At 37.5% G+C, this 26974-nt stretch overlaps 2 protein-coding genes across 2 annotated transcripts in view; both read left to right on the forward strand.

Annotated features, from left to right (window-relative positions):
• Positions 1–15150: 15150 nt before the first annotated feature.
• Positions 15151–22409, forward strand: si:ch73-29c22.1 (kelch-like protein 20). The gene is made up of 8 exons (XM_057320715.1): positions 15151–15833; positions 16130–16284; positions 17477–17660; positions 19473–19616; positions 20098–20231; positions 21227–21438; positions 21621–21727; positions 21834–22409. The coding sequence occupies exons 1-8, from the start codon at positions 15811–15813 to the stop codon at positions 21856–21858; spliced, it is 984 nt and encodes a 327-aa protein (XP_057176698.1). The 5' UTR covers positions 15151–15810; the 3' UTR covers positions 21859–22409.
• Positions 22410–23258: 849 nt separating this feature from the next.
• Positions 23259–26974, forward strand: part of kcnt1b (potassium sodium-activated channel subfamily T member 1b) — a 60705-nt gene continuing 56989 nt past the window's right edge. The window contains 3 exon segments of the mRNA XM_057323317.1: positions 23259–23766; positions 24740–24785; positions 25397–25564. Of these exon segments, the coding sequence (XP_057179300.1) occupies positions 23736–23766; positions 24740–24785; positions 25397–25564 (245 nt within the window). The 5' untranslated portion in view covers positions 23259–23735.

The following is a 26974-nucleotide window of genomic DNA, read 5'->3' on the forward strand; positions in this document are numbered from 1 at the left end:
TATTTAAACATTTATAAAACATCTCAGTGTGAGACCTTATGAGGCTGCTTAAAGGGATAGTTCACCCAAAATTGAAATGTCTGCCATTTATTGACCCTCATGTGGGTAAATACCTGTTTGGGACTCTTCAGTGGAACACAAAAGAAGATATTTTGAGAAATGTCTCTGTGGTTTGTATTCATAACAATGGAAGTCAATGGAGGCCAATGTTGTTTGGTTACCAATGTTCTGCAGAATGTACTTCTTTTGACTTCTGCAGAAAAAAGAAAGTCCTAAAGGTTTGAAATGACGTTAGGATGAGTAAATATTTGGGTGAACTATCCCTTTAAGAAAATGCCAAGAGTACATTTTTACAAATTCTAGGCCAAAGATGCTGAAATATTGTTTTGTTTTTAGTTACTTTTCTTTAGTTGCATGCGTTGATTCAAAGTTTTGATGAGTTTTGTATTATTCTAAAATATGAAAAATTATCAAAAAATCTTTCAAAAATAAAGGTGCCATTTTTGGTTCCTCAAATAACCTTTTCGTTAAAGGGTCTTCTAACAACATTTTTTTGACCTTTTCATAGTGTAAAGTACATTAAAAAGAAACCTCTGTAAAGCAAAAAGGTAAAGGTTAGTGGAACCATACCGCTAAATGGTTCTTCTAGGGCGTCATTTAAAACCTTTATTTAAAAATTTTAAGAAGCAATGAACCTTTGGTTGTGCATTCCCATATAACTTGGTAATATATTACTCAAAATAACTTAATCTAAATCAGGCTAAAAGACCCAGGCTATTACATTTCTCACATTCAATTTCACTTACATTGTATGTATTTCTACATCATCACTGATTAATGAAAATTGGAATATTAGCTTTGTAATATAACCTTTAAATAAATTGACTGACTGTGGGGTAAAGTACAGTATGTCTTATGGAAAGGCTATAGGACTGTTTTTAATAGTGAGAGCAGCTGGATTGATTTAGTGTGACCATTTTCTCTTTTAGTATGAAATTGTAACTTCCTTTCCTAAACGGTGCCGAACAGAAGCTGAACCCAGTAACAGAAGGCTTCTGATATATTACAACCAAATGTGGTTACCTGTGGCATCTGAAATATCTATTCAATTATTTGGTATTTCAACTGTATTTTTTACGATGAAGCTCACCTGTTTCTGTAAATCTTGTTCTTTGCCAAATGTGTCATCTTGTGTGCCTTTATAAAAAAAGCAATTTTATAAGCACAATGAATGTACTGTAAATCAATTATATAGGAAATGGATATTGGAAATGGATATTTTGGTAGCTCCAACCTTTCTTGTTATTCATTTTAGGTTTTCTTGTATTTGGATGGTTGTCCCCGCTGTCACTTTCTTCGCTCAGTTCCACCTCTGATGCCGAGCCAATGGCTGAAGGTCCTGATGTCAGCTGACCTTTAATTCGGTTTCTCTCAATCTCTAGGAGGTAACACATCTTTTTCACTTTTCATCTTAACATCCTACAAAATATGTAACCTCGACAACACAAATCGGGATTTAAAAAATGTCCCGTATGTTTTCCTGCAGCAATGTCTGATTAAAAAAACGTACGGAAAACTGGCTTCTGTATATCTCGGCAGAAACTACTTTTTGTCATAACCTTTATGGTAAAATGATCGACTTCATCTAAATGAGGCTAAAAGACCCAGGGGAAGCCCTGTCTGTGAGCCACGAGCCATAGTTCTTCACTCACTGTTTGCTTTGAACCACCTCTGTTGGTCTAGGCCTGATTCCAGACCAGTGCTCAACTCAACACATTCCTCATAGAAGTCCCTCAGTCTTCCCTGGCTACTGCTTTTTCCATTGGATGTCCGAGGATCTGTCTGTTTCTCCCCATTGTGCTTATTCAGAGTTTTTCCTTCCTGCAATGAATCTTGAGAAATACAAGAGTCCTGAAAGTGCCATCTAAAGTATGAAACAACATACAACCTGCTGATTTACGACAAAGCTTTTACAGAGAAAAAGTTACTTAGTTACTCACTAAACCAAGATCTGCACTCACCTGGCACATTTGTTTTATTTTCGGATACTAAATTATCTTTGTTTGCTGACGTTTGCGGTTGTTGTTTGGTGATGCTGAAAGCAGGTTCCTCTTCAGGTTTATCCGCATCTTTCTGTGGTTGAGAACCTTCCTCCAAACACTTGCCGTCTGCTCGCTGGCTGCGCTGTGATTTATGCCGTTTGTGTCGACGTGTTTCCATCACGCTACAATTTAGGTCGTCACTGTCCGTTGACATAACACCTCCTTCTTTAGAAATCCTCCTTGTTTTCTGCACCGATCTTTCCATTCCCAGAGGCATAAACAAAGGGGAGGAGCAGGACTCCTCACCTGCACAGAATACGTGATCATTGTGAGACCAAAATGTGAATTCAGGAGACAATCTGCTCTGTCTATTTTTTGTCGATCATTACTTTAAAGCAGTAGTTCTCAAACTGGGGGCCGTGGCCCCTGGGGGGGCCCCGAGATGGATCCAGGGGGGCCACAGATTTTGTGGCATTTTATGAAATATAGAAATTGATCATAGATTTTATGCAATCAAACATCAGAAAAATAAGACCACCAGACAAAAGAATTGATGTTTCAGCATTATATAACCGAATATGTTTTTGTTTAAATAAAAATGTTAAATTTAAGATTATAAGTCTTTATTTGGGGGGCCGCAAAGCGATGCACGCTACACAAAGGGGGCCTTACAACGAAAAAGTTTGAGAACCACTGCTTTAAAGAATGCAGGCAGAAAAGTCTAACCTTCATTAGAATTGATGGTCCGCTGAAAGATTGGAGATGGACTATTGATTGCTGGAAAGCCAATACCATGCCTTGAGTTCACACATCTGTTAAAGGAGAAAATGCACTTTTATATATAGTGTTGGCAAACATTTCTGCTTTAAAGGACCAGTGTGTAAATTTGAGGATCTATTGACAGACATGTAATATAATATACATAACTATGTCTTCAGAGGTGTTATGTGATGACCTCACATAATGTAGCGTTATGTTTTATTACCATAGAATGAGCTATTTCTGTCTACACACTGCGGGGTCCCTTACATGGAATTCACCATGTTGTTTCTACAGTAACCCTAAACGGACAAACTGCTCTGCACAGCGCATTTCGTAAATACGTTATCTCCTTCGGCAAAGAAGGGAAAAGGTGACGACATCTTAGTCCTCTCTCAGCCTCCGTAGTGCTTCGAAAGGGAGGGGTGGAGTGAGCCGTTGGTTGCAAATCGCAACCTCACCGCTAGATGCCGCTAAAATCACGCAATGGTCCTTTAAATCTTATTTTGATGTTGTATGCTGCGGTATTTTACTTGTAGCAGGGCTTTCCTCCGTTCAGCCGGGTCAGTCTGAAGCAGCTCCTGCGGCCCTGCTGGAAGCCTGGGGCGTATCGGTACTCGCAGCACGAACTGATCCTGGCTGCCATCATCCCATTCACAAAGATGGAAGCGCTGAAGGGGAAACCCAGATGTCTCTGAGATGTGAACTGAAACTGCTCTGTTGGGCAGAATGAACATGCTTATGAATACAAATAAAATGGGTTTTAAGTACTGGACGATATAGAATACTTTACACTGTGCACACAAAAAATGGATGAAAAATATCAGCAAATAAATGCTGAACATTTTGAACATTTTTCCAAACAAATTGCACTCTTAGCCATTTTCAAAATGACTTGGTAAACTGTGGAGGTGTTGTTTGGTAGTTTATTATTTATCCTTCATAATACTTTTCATATAATGCAAAGACATTAATACACTTAAGTATTGCTACTGGGGTACCTAATGCATATAAGGCAAAACAAGCATATAATAACGTATGCATATTTCTACTCAATAATTCATTTTTGTGACCCTGTCTGTGAAATCCAGGCTAAAGTAGTCATAGCCATAAAATGACGTGTAATGTGTGTTTATCACTGAAAACCGTCAGTTATATGACAGATTTTGAGATGCAGTATTTAAATTTAGATTTATAATCTAAAAGTTATTCTTTTAAATACTGAATTGACACTACGTTTGCTCAAACAACTTGATGTCCTAAACATTGATTTTAATCTTTGGCCTGTCAATATTGCCGTCAATATTAGAGAAATATCAAAGCGATATTTTCACAGGATGTTCTTTAAATGATACAGAATGATTTTATGTATTTCAGCTGTTTTTTTTACAGACAGGATCACATTTAGTAGAAATGTGGGCCTTTAAATATTGTTGTATGACTATGGGGTCAAAAAGGTTGACATCCACTGGTTTACTGTAAGTAGAGTTTCAACGGTAATGTAAATGACCGTAAAATGACCGAAAGACGTAAATCTTAGATGTTAAACTGCATATGATGTTTAACATAAAGATGATATGATCTCCACTTTATTGCTGTCTTAAACGATGTATATCCGGAGCTGTACCTCCAGGTCGGACAAATCCTTTAAACACACAGATGTTTTCTCCTCCACAGATCTGCTGAAGGACTTTCATCTCATCTGGAGCGCTTCCAGGAAGGCCCTGTCCCAGGTGCGTCATCGTCACGGTAACATTTGACTTCTTGGACTCCTTTTGTGCTTTCAGGTAACTCTGGAAGCCACAATTCATGTTCTTTACATAGTAAAAAATACTTTACGAGAAAAGTTTTTTCTCCATTATAAGAACAAACTGTCTCCTGTCCCAAACGTACGCCGTAACTCATCACTGGTTCGTGCACAAAGCTCCTGTGACGCTCTAATCTCTCGACAGATTCGAACAGCTCACCTGCTTGCTGAAGTCTGGAGCTCTTTGCGAGTTGATGGAAGAGGTGGAGCCGCGCCGTCTGCTCGTGAACAGATAAGGACATGAGTGACTCAGTTTGGCTCGGGCCGCCTGCAGGTTCGACATCTTTCCGGCGATAGCAGGAAGGTAAATGTCACTCAACCCCTCTCTGATCACTGACTGCTTGGGCTTTGACGGCTTGCACGGATTAAAGCAAAGAATTTCAGTTAGAGGAACATGGGAGAAACAGCGAATATTTGTTTGGTTTAAATCACCTATTGGTGGTTTGGGTCTGTTTCTTTACCTTGTAGATTTCAACAGCATCGTTTCCAGTCAAATGAATGAGATTTCTTTTATGTGTTGTTATACTGTCCAGAGAATGATGGTATGTGGGTGTTAATGCTCTATCACCTCGATGACCTCCAGTTTGCTAATAAATATAGAACGATTGAGTTTTACCTAAATCTAAAAATTTAAGTTATACACGTATATTAATATTCTTGTATTTATGACAAATTATAAGATTCACTTTTTCATATAAAGCCATTTTAAGCATGACAAAAGTTTAATAAAAATGTTAGGTTTCAAATAATAAAACAATAGATATTTTGTATTGTTTAGATTATGTATTGTATACAGATATTACGATTTACTTAATCATTTTTAAAAATGTATTCAAAGGCACAGCATCATTTTAACTTGTACACAAGTGTGACTTACTCTTACTTTAATGTCCCGGCTTTCATCTTTAAATCCTTTAATGTCTTGAAGGACACTTTGACTGTGTCTGCGGATGCGTTTCATAGACTCTTTCTGGTACGACTCCATCGTTGCTCTCTCTTAAATGGATCCCTATATCACCTTAATTAATACAATTTAAATGGATCGTTCTGTTCGTCCACAATGTGCAATGAGTCACCGTTGTAGTGCAACCTGAAGTCGAGACATGTGGTGCTCCGAGCGTACAGCAGAAGACAGGACAACAGTCAAGGTGCAGGTGCTTAAATAATGCAAGAGCATCTATAATACACCGGCGAAAGCCTTACATGTGTTTAAAAGAGATAACGGTAAGCGTCCAGGAAGAATGTTCATGGTGCTTGCAACACCACGGTCACGGGTTCAAATCCCACTGATAAAAGTGCATACATGTAAATTTGTCATTTATTCGCACCTAATACAAATGTTTTCCCCAGTTGTCAATGTTACTCGTACAACAAAACACAACCTAACATTTCATGTGGCTTTGCATTTATATTATAATTACAGTTTTTCAAAGGTTCGGCCAGTAAAATGACTTATCGGATATTTTCCTTATTTGGACACAGCGTCATCTGTGTAGAGAAGCGACATTGTTTTTCATTTATCTGACAATTCCTCATTCTTCTCTGTCGTCAAGGAGACATCTGATACTCGGGTGGATTGAAGCCTAGCCTTAACACTCTACACTACAGTCTCATGCATTTTTAATGGCCGTGACCTGTCGGCTTCCATTGACTGTAAGGGCCGTGTAAAGGACAGCGAAATAAGCATGCCGTGACTCGGGTGTCTCGTCTTTTTCCATCTTGAAAGATTTCTAAAAATGTGACAAATAGGCTTTTTGATGTGACAGAGTAAATAAGTCACTTGTTGACATGCATTAACGTCTAATGTGAACACAGTACCATAACTCGCATCATTTAGACTTGGAAATGTTTGTAACTCTTGATTGCAATTTTAAGAAATCATTTTGTAAAAGCAATTGCAATTTCAAGAAATTAGATTTTTGATCAAAATGTTTGATATCAAAATAAACAGGTGCTTGTCTTTAGCTATGGTTTCATCCTACAAGGTACGCCTCTCTCTTTGCACCGGTTCATAATAAACCAGCTTTATGGTCTGGTCTTTTCATGCTCTTCAGCTCAGCTTTGCCTTTACAGTCGCCTTCTTTCACGGCAATGTTTCGGTCTGAATGTGGTTACTGTACGTTGACCCCAGGCCCTCTTATGCACTTCGTGCTTGCAGTAAATGGATTGAATGGATATGCTCTATTACCTTAGGAAAGCCTTTGGATGGGCCAGCTGCTGACTGCCTGCTTCGCTCATTATGTCCATAAACAAGCCCAAGTTTCTCATTGTGTTTGGCAGAGCGCTGTTTGCTTCCTGCCAGTCCCACTATAACAGCTTGTCAATCGCTGAAGGAGCTGGACCGGCCTTACCATGAACAGTTCTGTGTACTGGTTTGAAAATCGCTTGTTGAGTTTGCCTGGATGTTTCTTTAGAGAATGACCATCTCATGACAACTGATAACTATTTTACGAGTTGGCTAAAGCACATTTTAGTACGATTTGCTTTTGCGCCAGCGAAAACAAAAAGAAATATGGGAATATACTGGAAAATATAATACACAATACATAATAATACATAATACATTTCCATTTATTGGAAAAGTTATATTTTTTAATATATGAAAAACGGCAATTCCTATCTTCAAAATTGTAATATGGTAAAATATTAATTTTGTATATTTTTTACATATATTAAAGAATTAATACCTTGACAGTTAATGTACAGGTTTAGGAAAATATATTTTCTTTGGATTAGGCCAGGGATATAGCTGCTTAATTTACAACCATAACAATTATTCCGGCATACCACCTCCACCTTTATTCTGCATTACCAGTACATGGATTACTTACTTTACTAGTAGTTAAGTGTATCTTGGCAGCAAACCTAGTCCTTCAGTGACACTGACTAATATGACCAAGGAAACATTAAAGAAACAGATTTTCACAAAAATAAAAAATTCTGTCATCATTTACTCACCCTCAAGTTGTTCCAAATCTGCTAAACACACAAAGATATTTGGAAGAATGCTTGTAACCAAACAGTTCTTGGTCACCATTGACTACCATAGCTGAAAAAATTGCCTCATAAATTTCCCCTCACTCACAATTTCTACCCAATAAAATATTCTACAGCTTGACACAACCAGAAAGATGCGTATTCATTATAAAAATATCACTAAGAAATAGTTTTAGTTGGTTATTTGAATGCTTTTTTCATTTATAATCATAATAATGTTAGAGATGGAGTTAACCCTGCTTCATTTTGTGTGAAATCATGGCAATAACAAATGTGACCACTAGAGTCTGCTAGAGACTCGTCTTCTTTTTAAATGGTCAGCTTCTGGCACATTCTGTAAATTTTCTTGACCTGCTTGTGCTGCATTACATTATCATTTCTGTCGAGAAAATTAAATAAGACCCATTTAATGGAGACATCTCTTTCACAGGCGACCTAACGACCTACATTTTGTTTTCAACAATAGTTGAAGCATTCTAGGATTTTTTTTCAAGCCGTCATGATGCAAAGAAGCCCCTTCAAGCTACTATTTTGATCTGGGTGTGCATATTTTTCTTTGTGAATCAGCAGTCTTCATCTGACGGAGGACCTGGCTGTTCTTCAACATCTCATGTCCCCTGCTGTCTCTAACACATGGCACTTACTGTAGCTTTCTCACTTACTGTACACACAGAGAACTGATGTAATGAGTTATCAACATGTACCATAACTGACGTTTATATTCGTTTTATATCGGACTGTTGAAACGAGTGTTTTTAGCTGATGTAGCTGTTAGTTAAATGTCGTTGACAATGACCTGGAAAAGCCTCTCAAGACTCTCAGTCTCGTCTACGTAGTGGAATAGTCGCTGTGTTACTGTAGCTCCAAGATCCAGTTTCCTTGCCATCAGATGTCAAGAATGTAATGTAACACTCATCTTATTGTTTAATTTTTCAGGACAATGAGGTTTTTCTCAGCTCGAATCGTCGCCTGTAGCAAATTATGTAATGGCGTAATGTTATGTATGGTATAATTTTGATCATATCACACAGCAATTAGAGGTTAACTTAATTAGTTTGGAATATTGGACAACAAGTTCACACACTGTGTGAATATTAAAGAGAAAAAAGTGTGAGATAAGCAGGGATGGGATTTTAGCGAAGTAGCTAAATAACCTAAAGTGTCTGAAATGAAATACACACAACATTGAGCCTTTTGTATTTTCATCCCCTACCCCCCCCCAAAAAACGACTTTGTTTAAAGATATTTTATGTTTTTTATTGTTTGAACTGTCCTTGCAATGCTGCCTATTTCTGCATTGGTTTACATAACGTAGTTCAAACCAGAACACGTACATTAGATTTTAATCCTGGTCGGTACGTCAGTGTGCACAATAATGTTAGAATAGTAACCTAAAGAGTTTTTATCACATAGAACTACATTTGTCAGTTTGCAAGAATGTCATATTTGCAATGTTTTGAGAAAACTCATCTTAATTCTGAACTCATAATATTTGAGGACAAATATTATTTTTTATTTATACATTTTTTGCTCTATGTCCTTGCTTAAAGATTCAAAAAGGGTTAACAATTATGGAACTGCAGGTAGAGAAATCAATTTAATTACATTTAAGTTAAAACGGCATCAAAATTTTACAAATGATGTAGTATATTATTTATTACATTTATTAAGATTTTCTTAAAAATCGTGGGTTATCAGTTCGTTACAAGAAGACGATTAAGACCATAGTTTTTCATCATAATTTATATAATAATTTAAGATCATAATAAGACCTTTTTTAGAGATGTGCCGAAATATCGGCCAATAATCGGTATCGGACGATAACGGCGATATTTTTTTCATTATATGAATTAATAACATTGCGAAGGAAGAAATATGAATTTAATCTTCAGAAACGTAATATAACCGCCATGCTATTGATATCAGTCTAAATAATCGGCAGTCAGTATCGGTGAAGAAATTTTGTATCGGTGCATCTCTGTTTTTTTTTGTACATTTTAAAGAAAGCTCAGTGTTTCCCGTCCTAACTGATGATGTCACTGACGTCATTGTTTTGCTGTCTCTCTGCAGCTGACCACGTCTCAGCGAGCTGGAGTGGAAATTCACTGACATGGTTTACTCCATGACCGATGTTTCACCCATACGACCGTGGACCAAAATGGACTTTATGATGTGAGGGATCCTCTTTCCCCGGAATAACATTGATATTTGTCCACCGGGGGAGTAAGAGGTATCATCTGGTGGTCATTAAATGCCTGGACCCGGTTGCATAAAGCACCTTAAGTGTAATTTTCCCTTAAGTGTGTCCTTAAGTATACCTTAAGTTTTACTTAAGTTATTCTCCTATTGTCTTTGGTAAAGGAAAATCACCCCTTAGGTGTCATACTTAAGGGAAAAACTTAAGGTGCTTTATGCAACCGGGCCCCGGTACCTCTTGTTTCATAATGCCAAATATAGATGGTGTCTATTGCATTTACTAACCTAATAAAAATGATTCCGTCTAGAAATTTTATGAAAAGCGTTTACAAACACTGTCTTTCACTGGTCAATAGAAAGCCCTGCCCCAAAAACACCATCGGTTGTGCAAGTGTTTGCATGTCTGGCTTGCTGATCAATAGTAGGCCTAGTTTATATTTATAATAGTAGTATTACAGTAATAGACGGTAGTTATTTTAAAATGTCCAAAATACACTTTTTATCACATTAATATCTAGTTGTTTGAAAGTCAAAAGAACATATTCCATTACAAGAACTTTTTATTATGTACGTGTTTAGCAGATTGATATCTCTGTTGCTATTTGTGCACAAAACCCCGCTATCCCTTATTCTTGGTCTCGCCAATGGCCTTTTGATTATACTAATAAATTCAGGCATGTAACAACTCACCAGTTTGTCTGTTTGACAGATTGACTGTGAAAATAGCCGCCTGCTGACATTTCCATCCTCAGGTTGCTCGGAAGAGGCAGCTGAAGATGAAAGTCTGTTTGACTTGATGGATGTGCTTGTGTGAATCACTCTGTTATCATTATGACTCATTCAATCTCATCTATCTCACAGAGTGGTCTCTGCTTCGTCATACGGTCACTGCCTGGTTCCAGTAATTCTGCCACTCGCCTCTGTCACTTAAAATCTTAATGTTTTAGCTTAGGCTGTCGAAGATGTCGTGCTGACAGGACTCCATTCACCTTGTGTGTCAATTATGTGACTAATGATCGAGTTCATCCACAAAACGTGAATTATCTCCACGAGGCGTGCATCCTAAAATAACAGTGGAGAGATTTAAGGATCTGTGTCAGCTGCCCCCCAGGGGGTAGAAATCATATGCAGGGTCTTTTGGCACATGCTTGTGTTATCCGTCTGATCGGTGGGAGGCGGAGCCAGCTGTTGAGCTCTTTGGCATGGCCTGCAGTTCTCTGGTATTTCAGACGCCCCGTACTCAGTATGTGTGATGACTGTGCTGCAAGGATGAAATGATGCATGAATGTAGGATGCATCTCTCATAGAGATGCAGCGTTTTGGAATATGCTGCAAGATGATTATTTGCAAAAAAGAAGCTGTTCTGTAGGTTTGAAGAAATATACGGTATGATGTGCAAATGGAGAATTGAAATGGAGTGTCCTACTGTATGTGACATTTTTTACTGCAAAAAAACTATTTTTTACCATGTAATACACAATGCAGGGTTCACAATACAATAGTATCACAATATTTTGAAAACAAAAAGTAAATAGAATATAAAAAATAACTGCAATTAAAATAAAATGTTTATTTTCAAAACACATAAAACAATTTTCAAGAATATCTTTTGTAGTTAATACGCTTTATAGAAAGGTTCAATTAAACCTTTTGTATGTAAATGAATACAAATTCAGTAGGTCTGTCACAAAAATAATAAATGAATGAATTAAAACTTAAAACGGAAGCTAAATATTTGAAAACTTAAGAAATTTAGACCCTGAAAGAGAGCATTAAGACACGTTTGCAGCTCAACCAATAGGATTAAACAGACATCATAAATAAATATGAAACATTTCCTCTATGACGCAAACCAAACTTTTTGTATTCTTTTGGATTTATATACAGTATTGTTGAACCATCATAAAATATATACATTTCAGGAAAAATAATGACAGTTACAGGACATAAAATACCCAATAAGACCTTGATGTTGTTGAATAAACAGATATCCTATGGTTATATCAACTACACTCTAAAAAATGTGGGTTAAAACAGTTGGGTTAAATTAATTTAGAATATGGTTATATTTGATCCAACAATGGGTAAAACAGATTGGCAGATTCATTTTGAAATAACCCAACATTTATTTAGAGTGTATTTACATACAGTATATGCAATAAAGGTCAAGACATTTCCTTTAAAACAAACACAATGCTCTACAGAAAAGGGCTTCCATGCTAATAAAACATGATAAAGACTAAACAAAACCCTAATAACAATCTTTGTGGTCAAAGGAGGATAAAGTGTCATTTATAGTCTACATTATACCTGTACTGTCCACATATGAGTACCCAATAATCATCTGGGTATAGCACATTCTATCCTTTACGGCTGGTTTTTTTTAATGTAAAAAAATATACATTTACAGTAGTTTAGATAATGCAGTAAAATACAAAATGTGACTAAAATGAAGGGGGATGAATACTTTTTCAAAGGCACTGCAATGGCTCTAGTATTGCTCTTGAATTGCAGAATAAAGAATGGGTCACTTATATATTGTAATAAAAGTACAAACTTTGACCCCATGCCTATGATCTTATTTTAGAAAAGAGGCATTACATCATTTCTGTTGGTAAACACAATTTATTGTATAAAGATTAAAAGTATAAAGCTACTTTGGCCCCATAGGGATTTACCCAATTTATAGGCAGTCACACGCCCAAAAGCCGACCTGTCAGCTGAAGCACGCGAGACGGTGTTAATGATGCTGATGGACGTCTAGAGACTCACTTCAGGACAGAAATAACCGAAGGCACACATGAAACGTATTATTCAATTTCCACAACTCTTAAGATACTCTAATTCAGATTTCTCTTTCCTAGCAACCAAACGCGTCTTAGGAGAAATAACATTCATAGGACACGTTGAATCATTTTATTGCCGTCCAGAGTGTTGTGTTACTGACAGTCTGGTTATGCAACGAAGCCCATGAAATCTCAATATGCATGCCGTGATGTTCTAAATCCCAGTAGTAAATCAGGAAAGACCTAAATGATCTATTTCATAATTGAGCAGGAAGATCACTATGTCCCATGAGAGTACATACCGTATCTCTCATTTGGTTTATGGTTGTCTTTCTCAATATACAGTAGTTTACTCTTTCTTTTGGATCTGAATAGCAGTAACACTTGTAGGTATTAGCAATACAACACACTTCCATTTTTAGCTGTATGTGTGATAACTCCTCTGACAGGCTCATATTGAAGACATTTTCTCAAAGCATTCGAGGCAGGTGCCTGCAGAGAAAGAACACGTGGTGATGCTGTCAGAACAGAAAGTGACGAATCAGCACATGGCCCACGGCAAAACACAACAATGACAACAAATGTCAGCACAATGTAGTCATGTATCACAAATTAAATAAAGTGATCAGAAACATTTGGGAATGACATGTACTATTGTTGTCAGTTTCAGAGAGAAAAACTAATGTCGAGTGTATAAGCATATATATTTAAAACTAGAAAACATAAAAAAACAGCCGTAAAATTGACCATTGCAGTTGACCAGAAACATTACGCATGGAGACGATCTGAAAAATCGACTCGGGGTATACCTAAATGTTGTGCAAAACACAATACGGAAAATAAATCGTATCTATTGTAGCTCCATGGCGATTCTTTAAGGTGCTGGTCGTTCATCCAGAGCAAAATGTCAGCTAGGCATGCTGAAATGCATGCAGAGACAGTCAGATCGTCAGGCTGAAATGACAGGTGGAGTTGTGTATCATCCGCATAGCAGTGATAGGAAAAGCCATGTTTCTCAATGACACAGCCTAGGGATGTCATGTATATAGAAAATAGCAACGGACCAAGCACTGAGCCCTGAGGCACCCCTGTGTCGAGATGTTGGGACTCAGAGACCTTTCCTCTCCAGGATACTCCAAATGACCTACCTGTGAGGTAAGACCTGAACCATTTTAGCACCACTCCAGAGACACCCATAGCCTTGAGGGTCGACAGGAGTATGTGGTGGTTAACGGTGTCAAAGGCAGCAGATAGATCCAGTAGGATAAGTTAGAGGTGACTCTTGCCAGTCTCAGGGCTTCAATGACAGAGAGCAGCGCAGTCTCAGTGGAATGACCGCTCTTGAAACCAGACTGGTTGATGTACAGGAGGTTGTTCTGGGTGAGAAAGGATGAGAGCTGGTTACATACCACACGTTCAAGAGTTTTAGCAATGAAGGGGAGGAGTGATACTGGTCTGTAGTTCTCTAACAGTGCAGGATTAAGAGTGGATTTCTTCAGTAGTGGGGTAATACGGGCCTCTTTGAAGACTGTGGGAAATGTACCAGTGGTGAGAGACGAGTTGATAATGTGGGTCAGAGCGGGAACAACCGATGGAGAGATGGCCTGGAGGAGATGAGTGGGGATGGGATCTAGCAGGCAGGTAGTTGGGTGGTTAGAAGACATGACCTTGGAGACATCATCTTGAGATAGGAGAGAGAAAGAGGGGAACGCGCATGTGTCGGGGGTTTGGCTGTCATCAAGAGGCGGCGGCACAGAGAACTGACTGCTGATGGTGGTCGTTTTTTTACAAAATCATCAGCTGTTAAGTCGGATGGAGGTGAGGGGGCAGGCGGGCAAAGAAGAGCAGAGAAGGTTTTAAAGAGAGTAGAGAGTCAGGCGAGTTATTGATTTTAGCTTGGTAGTACTGGGTTTTTGCAGAGGAGACATCAGCCGAGAAAGAAAAGAGGAGAGACTGATAGAGACTGAGGTCAGCGGGTTCTTTAGATTTGCGCCACTTTCTCTCAGCAGACCTGAGTGTGGCGCGATGCTCACGGAGAACATCAGATAACCAGGGGGCAGAAGGGGATGCACGAGATGGCCAAGATGTTTATGGTTTCGCTTACTAATTTCTATTTAAATTTTATGGTAAAATGTAGCTTTTTTTGTGACAGACCTATTCAACTTATATTTATTTACATATTTAGATTCTACTACATTGTACAGAAAAGTTAAGGTTATTTGAAAATCTGTTTCATTTTTTACATTTTGGTCATAATATTGTGGTACTTTAGTATCAGGAACTCAGTATCATGTACTTTATGGAATCATGAGTTGAGTACATTGTTCCACCTGTAAACTTAAAGGAACAGTCCACATACAGTATGAACACAGAGAAAGATATTTGGAAGAAGGCTTGTAACCAAACAGTTCTTGGCCACCATAGTGGGAAAAATGGCTTTATAAATTTCATTTTTCTGTTAAACAAGATATTTTGAAGAATGTAGGAAAGAAAACAGTTTTGGGGCACTTTCGACCATACCGGCATTGTCATTTTTCCTATTATGGTCAATGGTGTACAAAAAACTGTTTGGGTTACAAGCATTTTTCGAAATATCATAATAGTTGGAACAATTCGATATGACAGAAGTTTTATTTCGGGGTGAACTGTCCCTTTAAGTGATGTTCATTCAGAAATGGTTATGTATTTTATGCCATGATGTATTGCTTTTAAAGGTTTCTTTTAATCTCCTTTTATCTGTTAGGGAATCAAAACAATAGGAAGATGTTTATGACATGGTTTTGCATGTGTTGACAGAGTGGCACGATGTTCATTTTCTTATGAAAATGTATTCATAAGATGCTCTCATCATATTCTGTTTAAGCAAAGGGAGAACACACTCGGACATGTGCATCAAAAATGTGCAAATGCTTGTTTTCCATACAAAGAGGCTAAAACGTGCAAATCATGTTTTTATGAAAGCAACCCCATGTTCCCTGGGGTCTCTGGACTGCTCCATAGAAACTATCGGATGACTTGAGTTTTTACGATTCGCTCCCTGTAAACAAGATGTGCATCTCTAGCATGTCTTCAGCTGACCCAAAGGCCAAAACATCATCCGTGGGGCCATGCAAAGGACAGACACCTCATAACCAGAACTACATACACTACCTCTCCAGGACATTGACTGCAGATACAGAAACAGAGATCTCCATCAGATATACTGTAGAGCAAGACAGAAGATATGAGGATATACTGTGAAAAAGGGTAATTTCTGCTCTTTCGAAACGTTGCTTATGTTGCTTTTAAAGCAATATTATTATAATGTTGTTGAATAATGGGATAGGAGTTAAATGTATTCCTCTAAAAAAGCATTGAAAATATGACATTTCAGTGAAATACATTGACGGCCATGTATACAATAAATATAATGAATAAGGGACAGTATATATTTATATTGCGGTTTTAGTATACAATCATTTCCACCACTTGAAAATCTATTCAAGTAAGCTTTATTTAAAGTTGCACGATGGCTGTAATAATGGGTTGTTTTCTATCCTCAGGGCAGCGATGGGAGAGGCGGTGACCGATCTCATGCGCATGAAGAACAGGTCGGATCAGAAAAGCCCACAGACGCCAGTTCATCGCCCACACATCACCTGCAGCCACTTCACTAAATTCTCTTCTGAAAAGCAACTCATGGATGCAATATTCATTGGTTAGTTTCCTTTAGTTTTTACACACGATTTTTTGATATCTCTGTATCGGGTGCAATGAGAAAGACTCGAAAATGTAAATCTCTGTTATGTATCTACAAACAGCAGAAAATCTGCCAAATTTCGCATTGGCGGTCTTGAGGTATCCATTGTGAGTGCATTAGAAATTTCATTTCTGTAGTCAATCACAACAGATGTTAAAGATGTTACTCCATTAAAACATGTACAGATGTTTTGTTCTGTACAAAGAGCATATTTAGGAGAGATAGTAAAAAGGCTTTACGGTATCTCACATAAACTGACAAAGAAACAAACAAAAAAATGCTTCATAAATGTCTTTGTTCTGTTTAACACAAAAGAAGATATTTAGAAGAATGAAGGAAAGCAAACAGTTCTGGGGCACTTTTGACTATACCATTGTCACTATGTGGTGGCCAAGAACTGTTTGGTTAAAAGCATTCTTCCAAATATCTATCCCTGAGTTCAGCAGAACAAAGAAATGTATACAGATTTGGACTCGAGAATGAGTAAATGTTGACAGAATTTTAATTTTTTGGTGAACTGTCCCTTTAATCCAAGTAGACAGAAAATGCCATTTTTGCACATTGGAGATGCTTTTTATTGTTTAAAGTGACTTATGATGCGTTCAGGGTATGTCTGAGGAATCAATTCCACAACCTTAGCGCTGACAATTCCATTATTAACCTGATGCACTTATCTTGGATCTGTTTCGCATTTGCAGTTGTGCTGTATACTTTGAGATTTGCATTTGTGAGCCAAGGTTCAATAGGACATTCTCGTGTGCAAAAGGTCATTCTCTAAAATAGAAGCTGAAGAAAGATATGGGAACATTGTCGTTTTTTCACTACTTTTGGTCATATTTATTGAGATCTTGGACTTCACATTCATCTCCCCACGTGCACTTCTCCCCGTGCAGGACTCAAACCACAAAACAAATGGACACATTCTAATCGATGCCTAATCGTATTCGAAAAAATACTTTTGTATTTCTGTTAAGGGAGTTGTTTTATTATTGTTTGGCTCCTTTTACGAGTATCTTTTCATGAAGTCAATGTTATTGCTCCATTATGGGCATGATGGCATTTAATGTCGTTGATGAAAATCGAGATGCGATTAAATGCAGCTGTGACCGAGTGCAGTGTACGACCGTTTTCTCTCTTTTCTGGTTTCCAGTTGGTGGCTGGACCCAAACAGCTCCGTTATGTGCCGTCGAGCGGTTTTCTTCTTTCTATAATGAATGGAGAGCGATGGCCCCAATGCCGAAGCGCCGTGGAGGTGTCGCTGTCTGCTCATTGGGTGGAATGATCTTCACCGTGGGCGGACGCGATGATGTAACCTGTGTGAGAAGTGTGGAAAAGTAAGAACCTGCTTTGACATACAGTATGTATCTGTCCACATTATGCTCCGTTTCGCATATGCGTAAGTTGAATATATACTTGCAAACTAAAGCTAAAACTCATGTCCTGCGAGGGCAAAATAATGATACACAACCTTAGAGGAATAAAGGAGGTCACCAGACTTTGAAACATAAATCAGCCCAGAATTGTCTTGACATTGTTGCTGGTTATTGGAACGCAAGGTGTGAAGGTGAAGTATTTTTACACTTTGATATATTGTGATCTTAATCTCAGCATTTGTCTATTGAGATACTGTAATTTAGTTTGCCTTCACAGAGTATTGTCACCTCTGCTTGATAATAGGTTCTCAGGGAACACACATACGGATCAAATGTATAGCTCGGATTCACTTTAAAAGGCTTTTTCTTTCCTCTAAAATGGAGCAAACATTATGTGATCTCGCTGTCATGGGCGTGTAAACGTTTTGTCCAATAATATGTTCTATTGATTTAGAACGTAACTTATCCCAATACCACCTACTTCTGACTCAATCATTGGCAATGGTTTTATTGGTTTTAAAGCCTAGTATCTATTTAAAAAAAACATAGGAATGCTATTTAGCTGCATTTTGTTTAAATAGGAATTTTATCAACACAATCGGTTAATTAAACCTTTCCTAATGCTGTATTGTTTTCACCTATTGTTGGGTCGAAAATGAACATAATTTATCCCAGTGGCTGGTTTTGTCCCTTTTTGACTAATCACTGGGTTACAAATAACCCGGCATTTTTGTGTAAAAATTCTAAAGATACATTTCATTTTTTTAAATCATTAAGTTCATGCTTAAAACAAGAGAAAATATTTGAAAATATATGGAATAAGAAAAATAAACTTAAAATAAGTTTACGTTTTAAATGCTCCATTAGCATTTTTTTGTTGGTCTGTTTTAAGAAAGTGAAAGTGACCCATTTGTCCATTTGTTTAAAGGTCCAGTGTGTAATTTTTGGGATGATCTATTGATAGAAATGCAATACAATATACATAGCTATGTCTTCAGAGGTGTACGAAGAGCTTACACAATGAAGCGATTTGTTTTTATTACCTTAGAATGAGCTATTTCTATCTACATACACCGCGGGTCCCCTTGCATGGAATTCGCCATGTTCTGTCAGCCTTCGTAGTGTTTCGAAAGGGGGGGGGGGGGTGGAGTGAGCGGTTGGTTGCAATTCGCAACCTTGCTGCTAGATATTACTGACTGGACCTTTAAGCATCTCATAACTATTTTCAGAAAACAAAACTTCATTTTGCTTCTCATGTAAATGTATCTTAATTTAGGAATTCTTTTATTATTAGGAATAATAAGCTATACCTGAGGCATTTGGCTGTGTATAGACAGTGTGTCAACCACAATAAATCATTCAGACTTTCACCAGCTTGCTCATAACATATGTAAGTTATAAAAGCATGAAAACACAGAAACGAGATGTAAGAAATGATTCACCATAAGACATGCACACAAACAGCGTGTGGTTTTTCCGTTGTTCATTGGGTTTGATGAGCGTGTGATCAGATTATCAGATAACGACATCCTGCATTGCTCCTGGATGAAGATCATCTGCTGTCTCATAACATAGCAGCTCTGAGACCAGAATCACGACGTCATTTTACAAATCAATGAACCTGCAGTATAAGATGCATTTTTCGAACATACTGTATACAAAATTGTAGAAAATAGATTTAAACTTGTCTCCCCATAGCGCTTTATACAAAACTGATGAACTGAAACAAACAGGAAAGTAACAAGAAATAAAAAATAACTGGCACTTCGACAGGTATGACCCAAACACAAATGTGTGGAGCAGTGAGGTGGCGTCTCTCAGCAGCCCCCGCAGTGGTGTGTGTGTTGTGGAGATGGATGGCTTCATGTATGCCCTCGGGGGGTTCGACGGAATGACCTGCACCAACATCGTGGAGAGGTCTTGATTTTAGTTTTATTCAGATTTTAAGTGAGCTTTTTTTGTTTTTTAGAAGCTTTAGCAATTTGGCTATATGCTTTTGTTATTTTGTAATTGATTTGTTTATTTTTTTAAGATTAATTCATTTTATTTGTTTTATTTTAGATTTTGTTTATTATTATAATCTCACACTTAAAATCTGTTTATTTTTAGGCAACATTTCAATTTTTCATTAAGCTTAAGTTTTCACAATAATTTTTAGGTCAATATTTTATTTGATTTCAATGAAATTTTAGTCAACGAAAATAACCTTTTACTACACAGCTGCTACATGTAGACATGTCAGGCCTGATCTGCTGTAAAACATGTATCATCATCATGATACAGCCACTTTACAGATTAAATAATCAGAGGGCTGACTATTTTATTGTTAGTTATACGCATACAACACTTATTGTACCTTGAATAAAACCCGTTTTTATACAAATCTTGTATCATCCAGGTATGACCCTGTCATGGACACCTGGACAAAGATGACCCCGATGCACCAGCAGCGTTCTGGAGCGGCCGCCGCAGTGCTGGACGGGTATTTATATGTGCTGGGAGGCACTGATGGAGACGTGCCATTGACTTCAGGTCGGTGAAAGATGATGTGTAGGATCTGTTTCATACCTTGCGGATTGCATATATAAAAATGCTACGCTGCTAAAAGAAATGTTGAACATTTTATATAGCCAACAAAATTAAATTACATAAAGAAATGCGATTAGGGAATAGGGTCACAAACCAGACGTGAACTCCCATGTCAGAGCAACCTCTATGCCAAAGTTAGGTATTTTCTCCAGTGATGCCATACAAAAGCTATTGGTCTCTAAAGACAAAATATATTAAGCAATGGTTTTATTTTGATTAAATGTGCTGAAAACATTGTAATGCACTTAACAACTGGCTCGAGTTCTTCGGTTTGTTGTGTTTTCATCAGAGTGACGTGAAGTCCCTCTTGAAAGCTAACACACACCCACACAATTGCACAAAAACTCAGACATGAACGCTGACCATGGCTATAAAAAGATTTTCTGAGAACCGGAATAAAAATATGAGTGCTATACTCGAATACATTAATGCCCATTTTGGTCTGTGAGAAGTAAGGGTCAAGAGAGCTCTCACAACCTCTCACAATGTTATATTTGCTTATCTGTGCAATTTTCAGTGAAAAAAACAAGACAAGGACACATATATGTACAGTATATATACATAAAGGCCAGACTGGTACAAAACGGAGATAAAGATTTATTCAAAATACATTATATGTTTAAAATGATGTATTTATACAGTATAAATACAATTATACATTTATTTTATTTGATTATTTTTTAATTTACTCTTTTTATTTAACATTTTTATTTTTATATGATACGTTGTGAATAAACCTTTTCTAGTCCCTACAAAAGGTTATATCGCATACAATGTCATGTTGAGATGTTTTTGTAAAATGCCATTTGCCAGTTTATGCAAATTCATGCAAATGTCAGTAAAAATTCCAAGACAGCCAGAAAATATGAAAAAATCCCTTAAAAGGCACTTTCCAGTGTTATCACGCATAACAGGCCTGTCTGTATTTTTCGGACCAGTTGAGCGCTTTAACCCTCTGGAAGGGACGTGGCAGCCGTGTGTACCCATGCGCACTGCCAGAGAGCAGCCAGGTTGCGCTGTATACCTAGGACGGATCTACGTGTCGGGCGGCAGAGATGAATTACTTCTGGAGCTCAGCACCGCAGAGAAGTTTGATACTGACACCCTCAGATGGACACCAGTCAAACGCATGACACACAAACGCTATCAAGTAATAGCTTGTTAATAACATTTTAGTGCACCTATTAACGTCTGTTGACGTTTTTGATGTCAGAACCAAACACTGTCAGCTAAATTTCATGCTGAAACTGCAGTTTGTTGACACTGCAATCTACTGTCATTTTGCCTTCTGGCTAACCGGGCAAATGTTGTTTTCATCTTTCATGACTGAAGGTCTCACTGGCCGTATTTGGGGGCATTCTGCTGGCAGTAGGGGGCTCAGATGGGACGTCAACCCTTAGAACAATCGAAGCTTATAACCCAGACTCAAATACCTGGAGGTGGGTATTTTTCTGTTAACTTGTTCTTTCCAACCATCCAACCATTTATTGAGCCTGCTATTCAGAAAAGTAAATAAATAATCCATTTTCATGTTTTCTTTTAAAGACACTTTGGGTGTGTGAAGATCTAGCATACTGGAGGTGGGGTTGTCTTGTTGAAAACACAGAATAAGGATTTGCTCTAAATAACTACTTTATTTAATTTGGTTTGCTGTCTAGATAAATGTCACAATTAGAAGGTATTATCGCTGATGGCGGTAAGTTGTGTTAGGTTGTAAAATTTGATGATGAGCTGTGAGTGGTGTAGCTAACAGATGACATCCTGTGGGGAAGATAAAGTTCTGTTTACAAACATAAACTTCAATGCAAAATGGATACAGATTCCAAGTGACTTATAATGGACAATGCTAATGGATAGTCCCGCTGGAGCATTTGAGAGTACAGTAAGATGCGCTGTTTAAAAACACTGTAGTGAAAGGAGTTTCTAATACCTCTCCAGTCAACGTGAACTGAACTTAACCAGCATAAATATAGAGTGCATTCATATCCATACATTGAACATAAAATCATTAGTTTTGGCATGTGTTAGATGTAAACGTTTTTTTTTTTACTGTGATAACATTACCTAGCCTTATCTGTGTGATTTACAAATGTACGACTGTGCATTATTCATTAGAATTTCTATAATGGTTAAAGGTAGGAATATTTTCTTCATCCTAATGTGGAGTCAAGAAACCTTTAAGAAAGTAAGAAATGTCTGGTTGCGGTCATCTTAGTGATGGTGTTATAACTATTTTCTGGGTGTGATTATTTATGATTTCCTATGAATTGTATGATTTTTTGCCAAAAAATAAAAACTTATATTTCATGCATGTAGTGACAAGAAAATAAATACAACTTTCTACTTAAAGAGAAAAAATGTGTATTTCCATTAAAAAAATAATTTGATGTTTATATTGATTATACCTGTCTACACTCTTAAAAAAAGATTACTTAAAGGATCCATAAAGAACCTTTAACATACACAGAATCTTTCTGCTGCACAAAAGGTTATTTATAGTGGAAAAATATCTTACAGAGTATACAAAGTTATGAAAGAAATGGTTCTTTTAAGTACATTTAACTGCAAGGTTCTTTGGAGAACTGAAATGGTTCGTCTAATGGCATCACTACGAAGAACATTTTGTACAGAAGCACCTTTATTTTGAAATAAAAAAGTTAAAGAACCCATTATTGTGGTTTAACGATTATGTATAATTTTGCTTGAATCGTTTTATGGAAAAGTAAATAAAACCCTGTTCTATTTAATTCACATATGTCTGAAATTAAATATGGCACATGTAAAACGTAAAACTATGACCTAAGGAAGAGATTGATTAGGACTGCAAGGAAGCACACAGCATGAAATCTGTTAATTTAATCTCTTATGGTGCATGGCAAATCTCAATAGGATAACAGGCGCATAGTAAAATTGTCTGTTTCTGCTGCTCCAGGAGATGGCGATGTAAGCTTTGGAAGACAAGGCGGCTGTTAGAATGGCTTAGTGGCTTAACCTAACAGATGCAGAGGTGACAGCCTCAAAAATACAAATCAAATACAGCTGATACGTCTCTCCATCTCACCCGGTGCGTAATAGTTGTCGTTTTCTCTGCGCGCGCAACGGTTATGTTGCGCGTCCCGTCTGCCGGTTAACTTCTATATGGTAAACGTATAATGAGGACAACATATGATTGTGATTGTGTTTAAACAATAATCAAGATTATCATCATCTCATGGATGCAAAGTTCAATTACGAGCGACAAAACAGGGATGCGTTTGCCATCGCACTCTGTTGTGGGTTTCTCTGAGAGGAGGGTTTAGTCAGGGTCGATATCCGCCCCTTCATCGCAAGTGTCTATGGAGCAGGTAGCCATCGGGAAGACATTTCCATCGAAAGTCCTTCACGGACACTTCACGGAGGTTTTGGGTTAAAGATGCGCTGCGCTCGCAAGCAACGCCGTTATTTACAATGATGGGACCGCGCACCCGATCTCCAGCAGGTAATGTCACGAGTCACTGGGTTTCAGGGCAATGCGCTAGTACTTTTTCTGTTTATTGTATTGCTTCGTGAAGATTACTTTGGGTTTGGGCACATAATATTCGTATTGTGATCTGGTACTGAAAATATGCCAAACATGTCATTATGCAAATGCGTTAAACAATGGATTTATTCATAACTCTTGAATTATTCTTTTAAAGACGTTGATTTGGTTTTTATGACATCTTTAGTATCTTTCAGCAATAACATGCATCAAATACGCACAGTACTGTAACACAACATCTTGACAGGATAATTCACCATTATGGAAATAATAGAAACAACCACACTGGACAAAGTGACGACGTGCAGTTCTATTTCTATTTGATCTGACCCTTGAAACTTGGTTTATTATAACAATATAATAATTCAACAGACAGTATAATAGATGTTGTTATGTTAAGCATAATGTATTTCAAGCATTAGTTTGCCTGATTTACCAGTTTTACGGTCTTCAGATTCCAGTTAAAATGTGATTTCTTCTGTTCATGTCTTTTAGTGTTATAATACACATTTTTAACCTTCTTAACACATTTTTAAAGTCTGAGCGCTGTACAGTTCTTGAGAATGCTCATTTTAGTCTGTGAAATTTGTGCACTGTATGTTACCCCTTGGCCACTGAAATCACCCTACACCCACTCGTCACCGATTTGCACACGAATGCAGTGCCTCACTACTGTCATTACACACTCCTGGACCTCAGAGAGGACCAACAGAAGCAGAGGGAGAATATTATAGAATATATCAAGGTTATAATTATCTGTAAGCATGATGACTGTTATTGATGGAGACCGTTGAAGATGTTATAAAAACTAAGTTACAGCTTGGAAAGTATTTTATGAGTTATAAATAATTGATATGATTCTTATGAAAGTGTAAACCTGGTAAGACTATTTAGGCTCACAGTTTCTCCTCATTTCTCTCCAAATTGTCAGAGCCAAGCATGACTCCATCCCGACGCTCATCCACTGCAGCTGACAGGTAAACCAATTAAAACTTCCACTCTTATACCTTTGGAAAAGAGAGCAAGCATAATTTTTTTAAATTATTTACACTGCAAATAAGAGGCTTGTATTGGTAGAGCATTGTGCAGTGCAGGAAATTTAATTATTGTAATGATGGCGCTAGATTACTGAAAGTCATTAGACAAAATGAATGGCCGGATATGATGTTTATTGGCTTCTTTCTGGCATTTCTGAATTCATTTTTTAAGCATTAAAATGGAGGTAAACAGCAATGACACGTCAGTTCCAGGCAGGCTCACGTGGAACGCGTGTATGCAGAGGAATAACACTTGTCCTCATTCGGGTTTATTAAATATGGCTAATTTGTAAATTATAAAAAAAGAGTAAGCTCCATATCTCCCAAAATCGGAGCATATGACAAAAAAGGTTCCTAGGTTTCATCCAGGCCCGCTCATCAGTTCTCATTGTAAACACAGACCTTGTAATTATACCAGACATGTAAATTACATTCTGCTCCGCACTCCTACAAGTCCATAGCTGTAGTCCGAACACTATTAATGAATCATGCATTGTGTTTTTACATGCATAATGCATTATATATGATTGTAGGTACTTCTGTTTCTACAGGTTGCCTACAGAGACGGTTCAGAGGAATAACAGCAGTAATACCGGCGTCATTCTGGACATTTCCACGCTGAAAATGGCCGACGTGGACTCCGAGGTGCCTCCTCTACCCCCACGATACCGCTTTAGAGATCTGCTGCTCGGGGATCAGTCGTTTCAGAATGATGACAGGTAACGTCATGCCCAAGCAACTGTGTTATCTCAATACAAACTTAACGCACTCATATAACGTGTGCTCAAGGCTAAGCCTTGCTCACAGGGTGTTTAATCCTATTGGTTTTTAATTTAGAGCTGAAAGATGTACTGCTGGCATTTGCTGTGAAAAGTGAAATCCTGGGGCTGCTTTTAGCTGATTTGACCTAAATTACTTTCCCGGTTGTAATGTGGTTAGGTTGATTTAATACAAGGGAATTAGGTCAATTAAGATGAGGCACATTGGGTCTAGGTGACCCAAGAAAACACTTTACCCAAGAAAGTGTACACTTTAGTTGTTTGAGCAATATCACACAGACAGCGGTGCTGCCGAGTATCACAGCTGTGCTAAATTTACATCATCATGATTGGGAGTGCCAGATTGCTTTTATAAAAAATTCAGAATATACAGTTCTGTAAACAACAAAAAAGTTGTAGTAACTAGTAGTTTAGAAAAAGCTTAGTTATGTATTTTTTATTACAAAAGCATTGCAAAGACTTTAACAGTTCACCCAAATTCGAAATTCTCTCAATTTATTCACCCACGTGCCATCCCAAAACAAGCTCAAAACAATAAAAGTTTTTTTTCCACAAACGTATCGTTTCACTTCAGAAGTAATTTATTAAGTCGCTTTTTGGAGCCATGTTGAATATGACATGATGGTATTTGAAGAAAGGAAGTCATGTATTGTACATCTGGGATGGAATGAGGCTGATGACATGATGAGGGAATTGTCATATTTAGATCGACTGTTTCTTTAAGGCCCCAAAACAAATAAGTGACAAGTAATAAACAGTCCTAGTGCTGTTATAAGAAATATCAGCATTCTGTGAGTGCTGCATGTCCAAATTACATTTACATTTAGTCCTTTAGCAGACGCTTTTATCCAAAGCGACTTACAAATGAGGTAAACAATGGAAGCAATTGGAACAACATAAGGACAACAAAAAGCATAAGCGCAGTAAAACTGGTCTCATATAGCCTACCACAGTATACAAAGCTAAGGTTTTTTTTAGAAAAGCGTAGAAAAGAGATAGAAGTCAGAGCTAATCGGTCAGGTGCTGACGGAAGAGATGTGTTTTCAGCCGATTCTTAAAGATGGATACAGAATCTGCTGATCTTGTAGCAGCGGGCAGATCATTCCACAAATGTGGAAATTATACCCTTATCTAACCTTTGCTATATATACATACATTGTTCCATATATACAGCGCAGAAAAAAATAAGAGACCATTCCAAATTTTCATTCAATCAGCATTTCTAGATGTATTCTGGTCATTTCAGTCCAGTGTCTGAATTTAAACGAAATCAAACCTCAGGAGAGACACAAAGTCATCCAACAGCAATGTGAAAGACTGACAGCATGACAAGACACATGAAACTGTGAT

Source organism: Triplophysa rosa, linkage group LG2, assembly GCF_024868665.1.
Source record: "Triplophysa rosa linkage group LG2, Trosa_1v2, whole genome shotgun sequence".
Lineage (NCBI taxonomy): Eukaryota > Metazoa > Chordata > Actinopteri > Cypriniformes > Nemacheilidae > Triplophysa > Triplophysa rosa.